At 42.6% G+C, this 19454-nt stretch overlaps 1 protein-coding gene across 1 annotated transcript in view; it reads right to left on the bottom strand.

The window, feature by feature from the left end:
- LOC139233663 (EF-hand calcium-binding domain-containing protein 14-like) overlaps window positions 1-19454 on the bottom strand; it is an 88931-nt gene that overhangs the window by 29555 nt on the left and 39922 nt on the right. The window contains exons 4-6 of the mRNA XM_070864071.1: window positions 16783-16887; window positions 14381-14494; window positions 7172-7345 (exon numbers count right to left, since the gene is read on the bottom strand). Coding sequence (XP_070720172.1) covers window positions 7172-7345; window positions 14381-14494; window positions 16783-16887 — 393 coding nt within the window. The remainder of the gene's footprint in view (window positions 1-7171; window positions 7346-14380; window positions 14495-16782; window positions 16888-19454) is intronic.

The following is a 19454-nucleotide window of genomic DNA, read 5'->3' as shown; positions in this document are numbered from 1 at the left end:
TGTGTTTGTGAGTTGTACTGAAGATATAATATTGGGCTATACCTATTGTTGCTGTACCTAAGTCAGATGGTAAAGTAAGGTTGTGTGGTGATTATAAAGTAACCGTAAACCAGGTTCTAGAGGGTAATCTACCCAATACATTGCCAAATGTAGATGCGTTCGCAATGCTGACTTCTCAAAGTTAGATCTTACAAATGCCTACTTACAACTTGAACTAGATGTGGAGTCCAAGTCACGCTCGACTATAAATATTCATCTAGGCCTAAATCAATTTAATAGGCTACCATTTGGAGTATTCCAAGGGGTGTTGAATCAGATTTTGCAAGGCATTGAAGGGGTAGTATGTTATTTAGATGACATACTCATTTCAGCACCAAACAGGCAAATCCATAACATATTGAATGAAGTGCTCAAACAGCTAAAGAAGCACAGAGTACAAGTAACAGTTCGCAAGTATGAGTTATTTCAAAGCTCAGTGGAGTACTTAGGACATAGAGTAGACAAAAATAGTATACATCTAACCAAGGGAAAACTGAATGCAATCAGAAATGCACCCACTCCCAAGAATGTCACAGAACTTCAATCATTTTTAGATCTTTTGAACTATTATGGGAAGTTCCTACCAAATTTGGCTACAGTATTACATCCACTGAATGAGCTATTGAAAAAACAGATTAATTGGAAGTAGTCAGAAGAATGCAACACAGCATTCAAGGAGTGTAAAAGCCAAGTGGTAGAGAGTGCTATGTTAGTTCACTATGACATATATAAGGAGATCAAGCTAGCATGTGACGCCTCTCCATATGTAGTTGAAGCAGTGATCTCTCATGTACTCCACATTGGGGAGGAGAGACCAATTGCTTTTGCTGCATGCAATTTGCCCTCAAGTGCCAATGAGCGTAATTATGCCAGATCGAAAGGGAAGCTTTGGCATTGATTTTTGGGGTCAAGAAGTTCCACAAATTCTTGTATGATTGTAAGTTTACCATCGTTACTGACCATAAGCCCCTGAGAGCAATCTTCCATCCAAAGTCCCCAGTTTCAACCTTAGCTGCAACCCAAATGCAGAAATGGGCTTTGATTTTGTCAGCATATACGTATGACATTGAGTGCAGATGATAAGCTGGTCACTGTAATGCTGATGCTATGTCCAGATTGCCATCCCCATCATAAGTTACACCCAATAGGGAAGAAGTGTTCTATTTTTCATACATTGATGAGCTGCCAGTCACAGCTGAAGAGATTGGCAGAGCAACCAAACATGACCCAGTTATGTCAAAGGTGTATGATTACATATCAAATGGCTGACCAAACCAGGTATCAGAGAAAGATATTCATCCATACTTCATTCGTAGGAATGAATTATGAGTGGATAAAGGTTGTTTCATGATGGGTGCAAGAGTAGTTATCTCAAATAAGTTCAGGTCCAAATTGTTAGGAGATTTTCATGACCAGCACCTGGGAATGTGCTTGCCCAAGAGTTTTGCACATATTTACTCATGGTGGCCAGGTCTAGAAAAGATTTTGGGCTCAATTTTGACCGAGCCCGTTTATTGGTGCACTTACCGGAGTTGCGCCGCTTATGTACGTTCCCAGATGTACCGGAAAAAAATGTTGAAACTTTGGTCGCTGTCTGGCCTCTTCACTGCAGTTGCGCAACGTGGCCAGTCGTTCTGCGCTGGAAAGTGTGCCGGGACTTCTGCGCATGCGCAGTGGTGATTCGTGATGTCCGCGCATGTGCAGTAGCGCTGCGAGTCTGCAATGACAGTCCCAATTGATGTAGGTCTCTCTGTCAGTTTGAGAGCATGGCAATGTTCTTCCTCCCTCTGTGTTGCTCTTGTTATCTCTCTCTCGTTGAAACTGGGGCTCTTTTAGGTAAAATTCTGTATCTCTTAAATTCTGCTTCCTTTGTTGAGCTAGGGGCGGGTAGGAGAACTGATAGAAATCACACTATCAGTTCTCCTGCCCACCCCTAGCCCTGGCTTAGAGGCCTCCTGGTGTGATCAATCTCTTGGAAATCACTGGCAGGCAGTAGCACTAATAGGTCGATCGCACTGGGAGGCCACTCGGCCAGGGCTAGGAATGGGCAAGAGAACTGATAGAAATCACCGGCAGGCAAGAACACTATCAGTTCTCTTGCCCATTCCTAGCCCTGGTCAAGTGGCCTCCCAGTGCGATCTCTTAGTGCTCCTGCCTGCCGGTGATTTCTATCAGTTCTCCTGCCCGCCCCTAGCTCTGGCCGACTGGCCTCCCGGTGCATTGTCCCGCCCCTAGCCCAGGCCGAGTGGCCTCCCGCACCGGCCCGCTGCCTTCCTGGGCCGAGTGCAGAAAGGTGAATTGCAGTTTGAAGATTCAAAGTGGGTAGAGTTGTTTTCAATGCGGAAAATAACAAGTAAAACACTGGACAATTTGTGAAGATTGTTTTCTTCATATGGCCTCCCAGAATAAATTGTGTCTGATAATGAACCACAATTTTGTTCAGAAGAATGTGCACCATTCATGAGCAGAAACGGTGTGAAACATACCAAAGTTCCAACGTACCACCCTGCTTCAAATGGTGCAGCAGGGCGCACAGTACAAATAGTAAAGCATGCCCTCATCAAGCAAATGTTGGATCCAAATCCAAAGAAACGGCAGCTGTCATTGGACCACAAATTGGCAAATTTTCTAATTATTATTGTAATACTCATACAGCTACTGGTAGAACACCAGCAGAGTTGTTTTTCAAACGACCACTACGAACAAGGTTCTCATTGTTAAAGCCAAATTTGTCACAGTGAGCAGAAGGGAAACAATTAAGACAGAAAGAGAATCATGATAGAGATAGAGTAAGAGAGATAATTGTGAAATTAAATCAGAAGGTGGGAGTGAAGAACTATCACCATAAATGGTTAAAGTGGTTATCAGAAAGAATAGTGAAGATATGTGGCCATCGCACATACTTGGTCAAGATGTTTGATCATGGACAGGTTTGTTCACATTGATCATATTTTATCTACAGATGTGGAAGGAGTTGAAAGTTAGAATGATTCGATTATTTCTGATGAGTCAGATAGTCTTGTTACAAGTAGAATACCAATAACAAATGCTGCATCAGATATACTAGAAACAAGTCCAATAGAAAGTCATAATTTAAGTCCGAGTCAGGCAGACAGTCTGAAGTTGTAGAGAATCCAAATGTAGATCAAGGGCTGCCCTTGGAGGAAAACTCTTCTCAGGATCAGCCTAGAATGAGTCTAATTTTGACACCGTAATTGGAAAGATGTGTTTGAGAGCAAAGGTATCCTCTTCGAATCAGAAAACAAGTGGTTAAGTTTAATTTGTAAATATGTTAAAATAAGTCCATATCCTTTGTTGTGGATAACCATGCAAGTTATGTATAATGATTATTTTGTGGATTACTTCTTCATTAAGGAGGGAGAAGTGTAATATAGAACTCCCCCTAGTGGACTACTGCTCCACCTAGTGGATTACTGTTGTAATACAACTACTCATGTATATAATAAAAGCAGCATGTGACAAGGTCACGTGACAAGTTTCTGTAGAGCCATCATGTGTAGTGTGTTTTTTATGGCGTAAAGAATATATCACACCTACCAGTCCAGTGTCTTCAGTTGCGAACAGACTTGGTGATTTGAAGGTTGTCCATAGTTCGGAATTTGGGAATGTCCGTGGTTTCAAGGGGCAGTTTGCATCTATTATAATGCAAGTTATTTGGGACTGTCAATAAGTGCCTGTTTTTGCCTATATCTGTTTTTTGGGGGTATCCGTTTGTATAGATTGTACTGTACTTCATTCTTTTCAGTAATGTCCAGCAACACTGGATGTCTGTTTTATTTAGCTATTAGTTACATCCATTGGAAATGGGGCAGTAATGATGGAAAGTGGGACCCAATGGCATCACCATAAATTTACTGCCTCATTTAAACACACCTGCCTATACTTGGTTGAGAGCTTCCAGCAGAAGAGTGAGCTGTTTTGGTTGGGTGGCCCAGACGTCCCTTTTTCCTTTAAACAGGATTCTCGCCGAAAAGCCAGGCTTGGCTCCTTGTCGGGCGGGGAACATTCTAGAGGAGACCGCAGCCGCAGGAGCAGGTAGGGAATGTTAGTGTTAGTATTAACATGGCTGGGGTGGGAGGCGGTCAGCTCCCGGGGAGAAGGTCCAATCCCCGATCTCTGCATGGTGGATCTGATGGTGGGTGGGGGTGGGAGCGACCGATGGCAAGGAAGCACTTCTGCTCCTCCTGGCTCTCAAACAGTGCTGTAAAGGCACTTACCTTTTCCATGAAGCAGTCATTGGCTCCATTTGTCTGCCGGGTTTCCCGAGGTTTGCGGAACACAGCCGGCCAGGGTTAAACCTGGAAGACAGGTTATATCTGAGGCACGCAGCCTCATTATAAGATTTAAAAGGCAAACCCGCCTCCTCGGAGTAGGTTGGTCTCCCGCTCTCTGTCCCGACTGTGTTAAAACCCAGAAATCTGCCGGTTGGGGTCGGATTCGAGATTGAAACATTTTTTTTATTTTACAGTTCACCTGACCACAACCCATCTGTTTTTGGGGGTTAAAATTCACCCTCAAGTCAGGTGCAAAAACAGGCAGGATTCCCACGTAATGGGCCCCGACCTCATTTTCTACCCCAGCCAGAGCAGTGCCACATAAAATAGGGAAGTAAACAAGAGGACAATAAGCCTCAAGTGACAACAGACGGGAGCAGATTTTGGCAAGAAAGTGAGCAGGGGAATGAAGAGGACCAATATAATTAGATATTGGTAAATTGTGTGAGATATAACAGTATGGATGACTTCCCATTCACTGGGATTCACAATTTTACTTCCACTGCACATCTCATTATTTTTTACTGCACTGCTTAATTCCTTCTCAGCATAATAAAATCACTATGAACTCTAAACTTGATTAAAAATCATAGAATCATAGAAAATTACAACACAAAAGAATGCCATTTGGCCCATCGTGTCTGTGCTGGTAAACCTAGCTTGGAAATTGATAATCCCTGCACTTAAAGTTAATACATGTAAACATATTGGGCCCAAGTTTCGGGCCGCGCCTAGAACGACGCAGCCCCGACCTGGACGCCCGTTTTTCGCGCCACAAAGTGCGCATAAAAAAAAACTTCCAGATTCTCCGGCTCCCTGCTGGTCCTCGACGCGGCGCAGCACGAGCTGTAGGGGCGGAGCTAGGTCCCTGCGCTGAAAACAGTGCCGGGACCTCTGCACATGTGCGCTACAGTGGGCGCGCATGTGCAGTAGCTCCAGGTGCCCAAAACTGTGTGGGAGGGGCCCGAAGCACGCAGCCCCTAGCCCTGGCCGAATGGCCTCACTGGGGCTGCGTGAATAAGGCTGCCTCCCTCGCCCAGCTCCTGCTTCCTCCCGACCCGACTCGACTCCCGCTTTCCCCCCCCCCCCGCCCCCTGACCGGACCCGACCGCGACACCAACCCAACTCCCGCTTCCCCCCCCGCCCCTGGATCGGACTCGACCCGACCCCCCGGACTGGACCCGACCTGCGCTCCCCCCACACCCCCCGAGCCGAACCGAACCAACCTCCCTCCCTCCCACCACCCCCTCCCCGACCCACGCTCCCGACCCCCCCCCCCCCACCCGGACCGGCCCCGACCTGACCTGATCCGACCCGCGCTCCCGACCCCGGACCCGACCTGACCAATGCCACCTATCTGTAAATCTGGTGCTGGGGACGGGCCCTGCCCGAAGTCTTGGGCCCGGCCATGGGCCCGGCCCGTTCAGCCTCCCCACCCCCCTTCTCCTTTCCCCCCTTCTCCTTTTCCCCCTTCTCCTTCTCCCCCTTCTCCCCCCCTTCCCCTTCTCTTCTCCCCCCCTTCTCCCCCCTTCCCCTTCTCTCCCCCTCTGCCTCACTCCCTCCCCTCCCCCTGCCCTCCCTCTCTCCCTCTACCCCACTCCTCCCCCTCCCCTCACTGTCAGAAACACAGACACTGACAGACAGAGAGTGAGAGACACAGACAGACAGAGAGATAGAGATACTGACAGAGAATCACTGTGGGGGGGGGGGGGGGGGGGGTGGCATCCCAGCACACTGTTGGAGGGCTCCCGGTGCTGCAGTCAGTAAGTAAAAAAATTTTTATTTATTGATTTAAAAAAAAATTATTTCTTATTATTTATTGATTTATTGATGTTTTTATCATTTATTATTGATGATGGCTCTTTATTTGTAAAGCTGAAGTGTTTAATGTTTGTAAACTTCCCTTTAAACCCCCCGCAACCCCCCCCACCATTCCCTACGCCTGATTTGTAACCTACGCCTGATTTTCTAAAATGTAGATAAGGTTTTTTCCAGCGTACACAAATCTTCACTTACTCCATTCTAAGTTAATTTGGAGTAAGTTTTCACTGCCGAAACTTTGAAAACAGGAGTAAGTGCCCGGACACGCCCCCTTTTGAAAAAAAAATTCTGTTCCAAAGTGAAACTGTTCTAACTGACTAGAACTGGAGCAAACTAAATGCTGAGAATTTGAATTTCTAAGATACTCCATTCCACAACAGTTGCTCCAAAAAATCAGGAGCAACTGAGGCCGAAACTTGGGCCCATTATAACTTCTGCTAGTGAATACAAATGTATTGAACTTTTGTTCTCCATATTACATCAAAAATAGGCCTGGAATGCTACATATGCTGCATTAGCTACTTTGTACTCTTTATTGGGAAGCGGCAGAAAGTAGCCCAGTAGGTCACTGCATGTCCTATGTATTTTATATGAATGGTATTTATGGTAAAAACAGCTAGAACTTAAGACATTAAGCAGGTATAGCAAGAACTAAACACTTAGACAAAAGAGTGTCAAAAATGGAACTGATTGGAACATAACTAATTATAAAAGAGTTGGCTCATAGAATGATACAGCACAGAAGGCAGCCACTTGGCACATCATGCCTGTGCTAGCTCTTTGAAAGGACTATCCTATTCATCTCACTACCCTGCTCTATCTTGCTGTCTGCTTCTCTCTTCCTTAATCTACCTTTCTGTTCATCTACTGTTAAATCTACCTTCTGTAGAGCAGCTCATTTAATCCCATTAATCAACTGTTGAGATATTCTGATGCTGCACTGCAGGTAAACTATAAAAATACAAAGATATTGTCAGCATCATCTAAACAAATGATTAAGAAATGTGATACTAAACCTGTGTGTTTGTCAGCTCTGTAAGAGAATGCAGACTTGTTTCCATGGATCTGAACTTGTGAGTGAGATCAAATGTTAGGTTGCGAAGCTCATGAATTTCATCCTTTATTCCCATGGAACTGGAGACAGTAGACTCATTCAGTTTGCGCATAAATTTGTACAGCTTGGACAAGTCCTGAAGAAAGTAGAAAAATGTCAGTGTTGTTCTTTAGTTTCCCTCTGGTATCAAGTGGAAGACTTTGAGGTAAAATGCATTTTGAAGTCAGCACTGTCTATACATAGGTTCTGTACTTGTGCAATCTCCATTTGTGCATCAAGTTTGTTAATGCATTCTGATGTTCACGAGACAGAATACAGAAAACATTTTCATCCTGCATCTTTTGACAAATATCTACCTCTTTTTACAATTGGAAAAGCAAAAGAATAAGACTCATTGCGAGAGAAAATAATGAGACAAATAAAAAAGACTATTTGTGCCGGCTTTAATGACTAATTAATGATTAATTAACAAGATTGGTTTAAATAATCATTGGCCCTAGATTCATATTTGAATGGTTACCACAAAACATTTAATCTGACTTGATAATAATGTAACCTTACTTAGTTAGTAATTAATATTTACTTACATGTTGTGTTACTTTGACTAACATTTTATGTTAGTCACAGGCACTTCAATTTGAGAACTTGAATTGTTTGTGCTTTTGAAATCATGTCTAACTCTTGTGAAAATATTCAGTTCATGATCAGCTTTATTTAGTAATATATAATTCGGTTGAAATTCCTTTTACTTCAGAGAAAGTGTGTTTATAGGAGTTAAATTTCTTGCCTTTTTTTCTAAGCACTGTCAAATGCTCAACCTTACGTTGTGTCTTCTGAAAGCTCGGGTGCACTAATATGTGACTAAGTAACCAATCTGAAAGCACCTGCAAGAAATGCTGCTTGATTAAATGAGCAACCTCTTAACTTGGATTAGTAGCACACAGTGCGACAATCTAGAGGTGGAGTGAGCAATTTCTGGGTAAAATGGAGGAATAGTACAGAAAGTAAAAACCCTGATTTTTATGCAAAAATCTGCAGCATGCTCTTAACGAGAGTACATAGAAATGCTCTGCATTGTGCAGATACATAACACAAAACAAGGCGGGAGTTGGGTTGGGTGTCCTCACTCTGACTGTGAATGTACGGTTATGTACCCAGAGAAGCTGGAGGGATACTTGAAAACAATAGGCATCTGGCCTCAAGAAAAGTGCAAAAGTAAGAAATGAGGATGACCATGAATAAATCCTCACCCTAGTACTCCATCTTCATCTCGAAGGTACCTGTCCAGGGAGGGTTTTACGAATTTGGAAAAGTGCAGGGTGAGTCACGTCCCATGGGTGTGGAAGGGTCAGAGGTGGGGCTTAAGAGCATTGTCTGTTGCTGAAGTGGGGGGGGGGGGGGGGGGTGGTGGTGGCATAGCCAAGATCCCTTTTGAGTTGTTTCGTGTATCAGGCCAGCTCTGAAAATGAGGATGCTTGATGAGCAGGAATCTATGCATCCTTCACTTAATATCGTGAAGTCTATGTGACAAACTGGGTTCACCAGTAGCCAGTTGGATAATGTTGTTCAGCAAGGATTCTCTGCTTCACAGTCTTTTGGTGTGTACATTGAATCAGCTGATTTTCTCCTCTGACTGTCTCTGCCCCTGTCCATTCTATCTGCATAACAATTGTTGGAAAAATAATGATGTGTTAACAACTCTCATCATTATTAATGTGCTAATTGGCCAGCAAATTTAGGAGATTAAGAAATACACCATGAGTTGCGAATCTCCAGAAACTGCTGGTCGATTTACGCCACTCCTCAGTTTACTTCGCCCAAGTGGCATCTCACCCATAGACTCCTCGTTATTTTTTAAAACCTTTTGGATTTGCACCTTAATTGATCTTTAAACGCGCCACAAAATGTTAAGTCTGGTAATTAACAGCATAAGTTCCTTTTTAAATGATGTGATAATAATTAATGCAATGCCAATCAACCTCACTGGCCCAGAAATGGAACAAATTATACTGTGGAGTCTCAATTCATCAGCTACTAAGTTGTTCTTAGAGATTAAAAATGTTTAATTTGTTAAATGTGTTTCTTACTTTTCCTCTGTCTTTTTTTCTCTCCCTTAATCCAATCTTTCTTTCCCTCTCTATCATCTTTCTATACTTGAACTGACTCTAATTCACCCTCCTTCACAGTTATTCCTCTATTTCTTTCTCAATACTTAAAATCTCATCGGTTAAGGAGATACACTGTTGGACTTACCATTCACTGTGGTTCCAGATGCCCCACTGACCTTGCCACACCGTTATCAGCTTGCAGTTCCAGCAAGTTAGGACACAATTTTTTTTTGACTTGACAGGTGTGGGAAAAAGTCTAACAGGGCATGCCACGAAGTGCCCCACTCCAGAAAATTCTGATGGCCGATATCATTTATGTTAGGTGGGCAGGAACGTATGTGCAGATTTTCAATTTCACCTTTAATTGTAGCTTAACAAGCCAAAAACCATTAAGGGCAAATCCTTACATTAAATTGAATTATTTTAAAAGCAATTTGAAGACATGGACAAAAATGAGCAAATAGTCCATTACTGTTGATGTACAAAATTACTACACAAGCTTAGAGCAACAAAGGAATTTCACTCCAATGCATCATTTCAAGTTTTTATGTGTCCATAGTGAGGTAAAAGCTAGCTGGTAACTCCTATCAGGGCTGTGGTGTACTTTTAATAACCATTAGCTGAGCTGTTTTCTCGTTTGTGTCATTTTATATAGGAGTGACTCAGCACCTCAATTCAAACTTCTTCATCAAATAAGTAACATTAGACACAAATCCAAAAACAATTTTTCCTACAGCGTTCTCTTCACAGCATATCATTCTCTCATGTACGGCACATTTGTTACATCTAGTCTCGTTATATTTTTAGGTTTAACCTAGATATTTGCTTTGTGTTCTGTGACAAAGACTGCCATAACTGAGCTCTTACTTCCTATGAATTACAATGTGACTTTATACCCTAACTATCTGATCATTTATTTGCCTTAGATCAAAGACAAATCCTTATTGCTGTAATTAGTTTCCTGGTCAGGACACAATATCTCTTGTGATCGCTCCGATTTTGGAAATTGGCAGAATATACTTTTATCAGACCATTGGTTTAAGCTTTGAACTACATAACAGGTGTGTTAAAAATAACAGCTAAACAGTAGCAATAAAGTGATACAGCAGATTACAGTAGCTAACAGAACATAAGTTGAGGTAGAAATTCCGATGTCCCGGGCCCGTACGAAGTTTCTACGGACCCGGGAAGGCATCGGAAAAGCTGGTTTTCAGTGCGCAATGTGCATATGCTGAAAACCGGCTTTTCCGATCTGTCAAGCTGGAGCTTGACAGATCATAGACATATCGGGAGTGAGGACATTTCTTGGGCAAGATTGCGGGATTTACGCATATCTTGCCCAGCAAACGTCCTCAAAAATCTTGCGCCTGAAAAAGCAGGTGCATAGCCTATTTTTACAGGTGCAAGTGTTTTAAAACATACAAAAACACAATAAAATTAAATTATAAACACAGTTTATTATTAAAAACCTCCCCAGTTTATTTTTAACCATAATTAAAATAACTTTTTAAAAAATCAAGAAAATATTTTATTTTTAAAAGACATAATAACTTTAATTTCAATTAATTTTAAATATGTGTGGTCTGTTTTTTATTTTTTATTATTTTGTGTGTTTGGTTTTGTTCTCTGAGCACTGAGAACTCGTAGATACGTGCGTCTCAGTGTTATTAATGGGAACCTGGGAAATACTTACCTGATTGGCTGAGCAGTCACACGCGACTGCATCTTCTGCGTGGGACGGGAGAGCGCTTCGCAGCGCGGGAAGAGAAGGCCTCCCCATCAGAATCCAGGGCGCCTCCTAGACCACCAGGTATTTTCATTAAAAATCTCCAGCAAGGAGGCAATTGCCTGTGGGAAGACCGCCATAGGAATTTCTGGGCCTTACTACTCCTACTTAGATTTAGAAAAACACTGCAGATGTAACGCATCACTAATGTTATTAGTGAATATTGCACCTGTGATAACTTCTGTTAGTAATAGCTCTAGTTGAGTTTCTTTGTCACTTTCTCTTCCTCAGTGATTTTTTAGCCTTCCTCTTGATGGCTTCAGTAGAATTAGTGAACAGAGATCATGATCCCTAAGATGCACCCTGGTACCCTTTGAAGATTGACCAGGAACAAAGAATATTCAGAATGTATCTTCAAGAATCAAATAACAGCTTCCAATCGTACAGAACCTTCAAGGCACAGAAAATCTCTGCAACTCTAAGCACTACCTTTGGAGTGTCAATAATTCCAATAGGTTGGAAACTGTTTGACTTAACCATTTGCTCAAACAAAATGAGCAGCTAGACAAGGCTGCAGTGATAATATGAGCAAATGAACACCTTCTTGACTCATCTGACATTAACTAACTGCTGAGAAGGGGAACGTTACTCTGCCTCTAACCATGTTATACCTGACTTGGGAAACTCTGACCTTCTATCTAAAAAGTAAAAGTCATGGGTTCAATCCCCAGACACGCATATAATCTAAGCTGACACTTCAGTGCAGTACTGATGGAGGTGCTGGATTGTAACTGAGATGTTAAACCGAAGCCCCATCCGCTTTCTCAAGTAGACGTAAATGCTCCCATGGCAGCTCACCAAGGCTTCTTCGGCTGCACCTCCAAAACCCATGACCTTTACCACCTAGCAGGACAAAGGCAGCAGGTGCCTGGGAACACCACCAACTCCAAGTTCCCCTCTAAGTCACACACCATCCTGACTTGGAAGTACATCACCGTTCCTTCATCGTCGCTGGGTCAAAATCCTGGAACTCCCTCTCTAACAGCACTGAATACCTTCACCACATGGACTGCAGCCGTTCAAGAAGGCGGCTCACCACCATCTTCTCAAGGGAAATTAGGGATGGGCAATAAATGCTGGCCTTTCCAGCAACGCCCACATGCCATGAATGAATAAAAAAAAGCACAGAGGAATTCTACCAGTGATCTGGCCAATATGTATTCCTCAATCAACAGTTGTTTGTTTCAAATCAGAAAGCCCCAGGATGGCTGGACTGACATATGAGGAGCGACTGGATCGACTGGGTCTTTATTCACTGGAGATTAGAAGGATGAGAGGGGATCTTATAGAAACATATAAAATTCTGATGGGATTGGACAGGTTAGATGCAGAAAGAGTGTTCCTGATGTTGGGGAAGTCCAGACCTAGGGGACATAGTCTAAGGATAAGGGTAAGCCATTTAGGACTGAGATGAGGAGAAACATCTTCACTCAGAGAGTTATTAACCTGTGGAATTCCCTACCGCAGAGAGTTGTTGATGCCAGTTCATTGGATATATTCAAGTGGGAGTTAGATGTGTGGTCCTTATGGCTAAAGGGATCAAGGGGGATGGAGAGAAAGCAGGAAAGGGGTACTGAGGGAATGATCAGCCAAGATCTTATTGAATGGTGGTGCAGGCTCGGAGGGCCGAATGGCCTACTCCTGCACCTATTTTCTAGGTTTCTATGTTTCCATGAACGTATTCCATTGATGCTGCAAGCATGACTATAGATCACTTAAATCAACAATTGCTCTTGTTCCTACTATTTGAAATGCATGTACAATTGTGCAGTTGGGACATACATTGTAAAAACACAGCATCACTGTACTTTATCACAAAAAATTTTAATGGCCTAGAATTTGCAGTTATAATGAAGGTGAAACAGTCCACATTCAAAGTCATTACAACTGTGAATCTGACAGCAACTTCTGGACACTTTCAGCTAAAAGCGGAAATCCAGAAGTTGTTGTCAGTCACTCTCTGCTCCTGCATAGGGTGCACTGTTGACCTCCCCAGAGCTGGCAATCAACTGATATCATGAACTGATGAAAACGTCCTCTTTTACGCTGGAATAGTGCTGTTAAAACCTACCGAAAAAGTTGAGCCTTGTTGAATGAGGTGAAACTGGGTTTTTAACAGCACACTGAGTCATAATTATTGCTGAACAACTTTTCTGACCCTGAAAAACTAATTGTATATTTATGGAATGACAAATTTTTTTATTATGATAAAAATGCCATGCTTTTAAACATATATATTTTTTAAGTTTGTTTATGATATTTCAGCTTCTACCTTAATCCCATGTGTATGTCCAAATCTTTATTTTGCTTTATTTGTAAAATGATTATAAAGCTAAAGAAAATCAATGCATTTTACTTCCTGGTTTGCTGTCTCTGAAAAATATGTTTGGTTGCTTAGTCAACTTGATGATATCACAGTTGCTGGATACTAGAGATTCCCCTAGACTTGCCGTCAGAATGAAATTAATGTCCAGAGAGGTGAGATCGCTCCAGAGATTACTAGATCTTTGTGGGCAGCTTTCTTTGAGGTTGGCGGCGAGCGCCATTGCTTCACCGCTGAGCTCACAATTTGGGCCAATGTCTTTTTATCTGTCAGTTAATTTTCATGCCAATTTTATTTTGTTTGGCAATTCATGTGTTTTAGGTTTTAATAATTTTTTGGTTACACATGGATTGGTTTGAAGAAAGTGAATAATAAAAGGCACAGATTTACACAAGATTGATATTGGTGATGGTAGCTCCGTTAATAAATATTAATTGGAGAGAATATGCAGATAATTTTTTCTCTGCATAATGAATCTCCATTCCACAAGAACAGTAGCATAGTTGGAGGTAAATTTCTTATTTATGTGCACTGGTGCAACCCAATCTGCACTGCAGAAGGAATTACAGAATATCTGGCAATTGCTGATGCACAAAGTAACCCAGCTGATCTCATTGCCAAACACTGCCAATTTTACACAAGGATTTCAAAATATTTAATTATCTTTAGCGATCCATTTATTTTTACCAAAAATCTCTTTTCCAAAACATTTACAAGAGTTGCCTGACTATTGTAGCAATGTTGGGTGAAACCTCTTTTATTAAGAGGGTATCACTGTTTTCCTCAGACCTTCACTTATTGATTATAACATGTCTAGTGTTGTACTGAATTATAAGCCTACAGCCTTGGCATCAAACTGGGTTGTTGCAGGGCTGAGAATGCTTCTAACTGTCCTATCAACTAATGGTAATAAAACTAAGGATGAAGAACAAAAAAAATGTATAAACTTGTTACCTGGCTACCGGTTGACTTGTCCTTCACATTATCCTTTAACTCTTCATATTTAGCCTGCAGTGAATTCAGATTTTCTCTGATATAAATGATGGTATCCTGCATGATGTTAATCTTCTATATTTGGGTTGAAAAACAGAATCAAAGAGAAGTGAAAGATATCCTAATTGCACTTAGTAGATGATTACTGATGTGGAAATATATAATACAAATTATGATATTCCTCTATAACATGCGGTGAAATAAACCCAAATTTTCTGTCAATTCAAATCACTTTGACCAAGTCAATCTTTGGCACGTTTTGATTGCTCAAACCATAAAGCGAGCTGCTGAATAAGCATATTTGTTTGCTGCCCTCGGACCCTAATATATGCAATCGGAGTAAATTAATCTGTTGTACTGGGAGAGCAATTTATAACCCAATTTACAAATTCATTCTGGATCCTATGAGCATTCATTTTAGCCATAAGCATTTTGTGAGATGTCTCATCAAATTGCCTCAAACCCTCCTTCCTCATTTTAAAAGTCAGTTCAATGTCAATTGAAAGAAAATTCAGGCAGGGCATATAATGGGCAGATAATCCAAAACACCAAGGTTTCCACCTCCTTTAAATTGAAAGTTACCTTACTTATTATGCAGCACCCTCGTCTCCGAGTCATAAGTTTGTAGCTTTGAGCCCCACTCCAGCACTTGAGCACTGAAGCTAGGCAGATACTTCACTGCAGTACTGAGGGAGGACTGCATTTTCAGAGATACTGAAGAGAATTTTAACCCCCCTAAACCAGGTGGGTTTAGGTCGGGTGGGATGTAAAACTTTAAAAATCTCAAAACCCAAACCCAAGCTGCCTCGAACTTGCCCGCTTCCTGTTTTAATGGAGGCACGACGGGGTGAGTTTCTCATTTAAGTATTTTAATGTTAATGCGTGCCGCAGATTTGATCTCTCTTTCAGGTTTAACCCTGGCCAGGAAACCCGGCAGCTAAAGGGAGGCAAGGACTTCTGCATGGAAGAGGCAAGTGCCTTCCCACCACTGCTTGTGGGTCAGGAAGAGCAGGAATGCTTCCTCCCACCTCCCCAAGCTAACCTGTTTTCACCCCCGCAATCAGACACCTGCCCCACAATATCACTGACCACCTCAGGATCACCGACCTTCTTGCTATGATCAATGAATCCTCAACCTTCCACTTCTGCTTCCGATCTCACTATGACCCCCCGCGATCACCCCCCGACCCGTCAAACCATACTGAACCAGCACCCACTTGCGATCTCTCTCTTAATGCCCAAGATCAACCCCCCGACCTGCCAAACCATACTGTACCAGCACCTGCTCCTGATCTCATTCTGAAACCCCGTGTTCACCCCCCGACCCACTAAACCAGGCTGTACCAGCACCCGCTCGTGATCTCTACCTCAGCAACAGAAAATGTATCTGGTCCTGGGCTACGGCCTCTTCTGAAGCATCCCTGTCTGACTGGGAGCTAAGCCTGTCAATCAGGCTGGCTTCCAAGTGGGGATCCTGTTCATAAAAAACACGCACACTTTGGAAAAACTGTGTTTGGGAAAACACGTCCGACCAGAACTCCTTGCCCCCGCTTGGAAATCCCGCCCCAGTAAAGATCGAGGCCACTGTCTTTCGGATGAGATGATAAATCAAGAGCCTATCTGCCTTTTCAGGAGGTACTATTTGAAGATGAGGTCGGATTAAAGCCTTGTACAATAAAAATACAGCTCTTTTTGTCTTGACTATCCCTCGTCTTATGTGCCCCTGACAGCTCTGCCTCTAATCCCTTTCTAGTCATTCACAATATATATTTTCTAAAGATACCATGATGGTGTAATAGTCCATTAAGTAACTTTAACCTCTACTGTATAATATAAATAGTTAATAGTTAACATAGCTCATTTATATTGTAAAATCATCAACATGGTGAGGCCTGAGGGAAGATTCATCAGAACAGTGGATGTAGCATCGAAACAATTGCTCTGTGTGTAAGCTGGCTCATGAGTAGTTTTTGAAAGTCTCAGTAATGACTGTAAGTTTCTGGCAGTGACGCAGTGAATCTTCCCGATGTCGGGGGGTGTCAAATAGGCCAACAATATCAGAACTGCTAAAGAGAATTTGTGATGGGCCAGCCACTTATATATGCTGGTGGTGGTGCCTTCCCTTCAGAGGGCCCCTGGAAATCCACCCTCTGAGTTAGGAGGCAATGCTGTAAAATAAACACAGCATTAAACCAGACACCTGAACAACCAAATATATAAATTAGTGGAATTCAGTACAAAGAGCTTGGAAATGTGAAACCACCACTGAAAACTTTTCATTTAATTTGATAATGACATATTTTCCATTTTCATACTGTTTTTACACTAGTACTGATAAGCAGTCACCTTTTGTCATAATATACCTTATCGAGTGCGTGTATTTCCTGTAAATTATACATTTGTGCTTCAGTTGGGCCTCCATTTTTCAAGATTTTGCCTTGGGAAACCGAGGCTGTAATCTCCTCAAACTGTAAAACACAGGGGCATGGCAATCATTAAGAGCAAGTAATATCACTAGAACACACCAAACTCACATGATCTGTTGGGGAAGAGAGTAACAGAATAATACGATTAAATAATACAGACAGGTTGAAAATACAAAAGATACGTTGAACTATAAATTTGTTGGTGCTGCCATAATATGGCACCTAAGCATCCAATGCAGAGGGCAACGTCCGCAGCCACATTGCGCTCTGGAAGTGCACCTTCCGCCATATTGGTAGAGGCTCCTGTATAGGCATCCGAGGCCTGCACCTGAAACAAGCGGTGGCCCTTTGCATATGCAGATGGAGGCCTAATGCCTGTTTGAGGTCCCCTTTCCAAAATTTGTTCGCGACTGACTGCAGTATGCATCTTGCATGCTGCAGTCAGTGTTCTCAGGTGCTTGGCTATTACTAGTTCCCCCAGATCATGTATGCGTCTGTTGTAGACTAATTAATAGAGATTAATTGCTATGATTAGTCAACAACTCCATTATCATTGTATCATGCAACTACTAGGATGGTAAAGACTTACATTTATATCTCACCTTTCATGTCTTGTAGGATGTCCCAAGTGCTTTACAACCAATTAAGTACTTTTTGAAGTGTAGTCACTGTTGTAATGTAGGAAACGCGGCAGCCAATTTGTGCACAGCAAGCTCCCACAAACAACAACGTGATAGTGACCAGATAATCTGGTTTTTAGTTATATTGATTGAGGGATAAATATTGACCGAGACATTGGGAATAACTCTCCTTCGAAATAGGTGTTATCACTGGTGGACATAAACGCCTGTGCTATCGCAGTGGCCTCACTGAGGGTTGGTGTCTCTACAGTCAAAAGTTTTCGTAGGATGGTCTCGTGGCCAATGCCCAGTACAAAAAAGTCTCTGAGCATTTGCTCCAGGTAGCCATCAAACTCACATTGTCCTGCAAGTCGCCTTAGCTCAGCGACGTAGCTCACCATTTCCTGACCTTCAGATCACTGGCGCGTGTAGAACCGATACCTCGCCATCAGCACGCTCTCCCTCGGGTTAAGATGCTCCCGAACCAGTGTACACAGCTCCTCATACAACTTATCTGTGGATTTCACCGGAGCCAGAAGATTCTTCATGAGGCTGTAGGTTGGTGCCCTGCAGACTGTGAGGAGGACCGCTCTCCTTTTTGCAGCGCTTCCTTCTCCATCCAGCTCGGTGGCTACAAAGTACTGGTCTAGCCGTTCATAGAAACATAGAAAATAGGTGCAGGAGTTGGCCATTCGGCCCTTCGAGCCTGCACCACCATTCAATATGATCATGGCTGATCATTCACCTCAGTACCCCTTTCCCGCTTTCTCTCCATACCCCTTGATCCCTTTAGCCGTAAGGGCCACATCTAACTCCCTCTTGAATTGAGAGAGCAGATAGGACCTCAGTTTAACATCGCATCCAAAAGGCAGCACCTCCGACAGTGCAGCACTCTCTCACTACTGCACTGGGTGTTGTAATGTCTGTAAGCTTGTAATGTTTGCAGCTCCACACGGTGGATGTGGACATATTGTGTACTGCAACTACAGAGTTAATAACAAACAGAACCAGGCATGTTCTGGAGGCTACCGACAGAGCTGCCTGCCATGTTAGAAGCTATGTGTGCTGTGCTCTGTGAATATATCACATTTGGCGATGAGATGGGATTTTTTGGATGATTTAAAGCTGAAATTTTGTTGGTGAAGGATTCAGCCAGCCAACAGAGAGGCTTTGGAAGCTTCTGTCTTTGGAAAAAGCTACAAAATCCGAGGTAAAATACAGCACACTGTGTGAACAGCTAGAAGTTAAAATGGCTGCACCCGCAGGTGTAATGGGACATTTGGGTGAATGTATACACGAACGGGAACGTTTTGAAGCATATGTGGATTGGCGAGAAATGTATTTCACTGCAAATAACATATTCGAAGTTCCAGACAATGCAGTCCAGAACCAGGCGATATTGGAACGGAAGCGAGCTATCTTCTTATCTGCAGCTGGTCCGGAATTTTATGAAACACTGATAAATCTGCTTGTGCTTGCCGAGCCAAAGGACACAACGCTTAAAGAGATTTTAACAAAACTGGAGCAGCACTATAACCCCAAACCGTTAAAAATTGCTGAACGCTATCGTTTCAGTATATGAAATCAAAAGGCTGATGAAAGTATCAGTGTTTACATTGTAGCATTAAAAAAGCTATCTATTCACTGTAATTTCGGAAACTTTCAAAACTGAGCATTGCGGGATCGTTTTGTTTGTGGGGTGAAAAATGATGCGATCAGAAGGAAGTTATTGACGACGGATGACTTGACTTTTGAGGTTGCTTGTCAGACAGCGAGGTCGATGGGCATGGCCGAACAATATTCCCGAGAATTTCATAATAATTACGGTCATCAGTCAACCGAGGTAAATCGCCTGCAGGTTCAAAATAAAAGACGGTGGGGGCCCAAAGTCTCAGAAACTGGAAATTCTAACAGAGCGTCGAAGTCGTGTTATAGGTGCCTGGGACAACACATTGCTCAAAGTTGTCCATACGTGAAGGCAGAGTGTTT

Source organism: Pristiophorus japonicus, chromosome 2, assembly GCF_044704955.1.
Source record: "Pristiophorus japonicus isolate sPriJap1 chromosome 2, sPriJap1.hap1, whole genome shotgun sequence".
In the NCBI taxonomy this organism is placed as follows: Eukaryota; Metazoa; Chordata; class Chondrichthyes; family Pristiophoridae; genus Pristiophorus; species Pristiophorus japonicus.
Note: the sequence above shows the minus strand (reverse complement) of the source record. Positions and strands in the feature narration are given on the sequence as shown.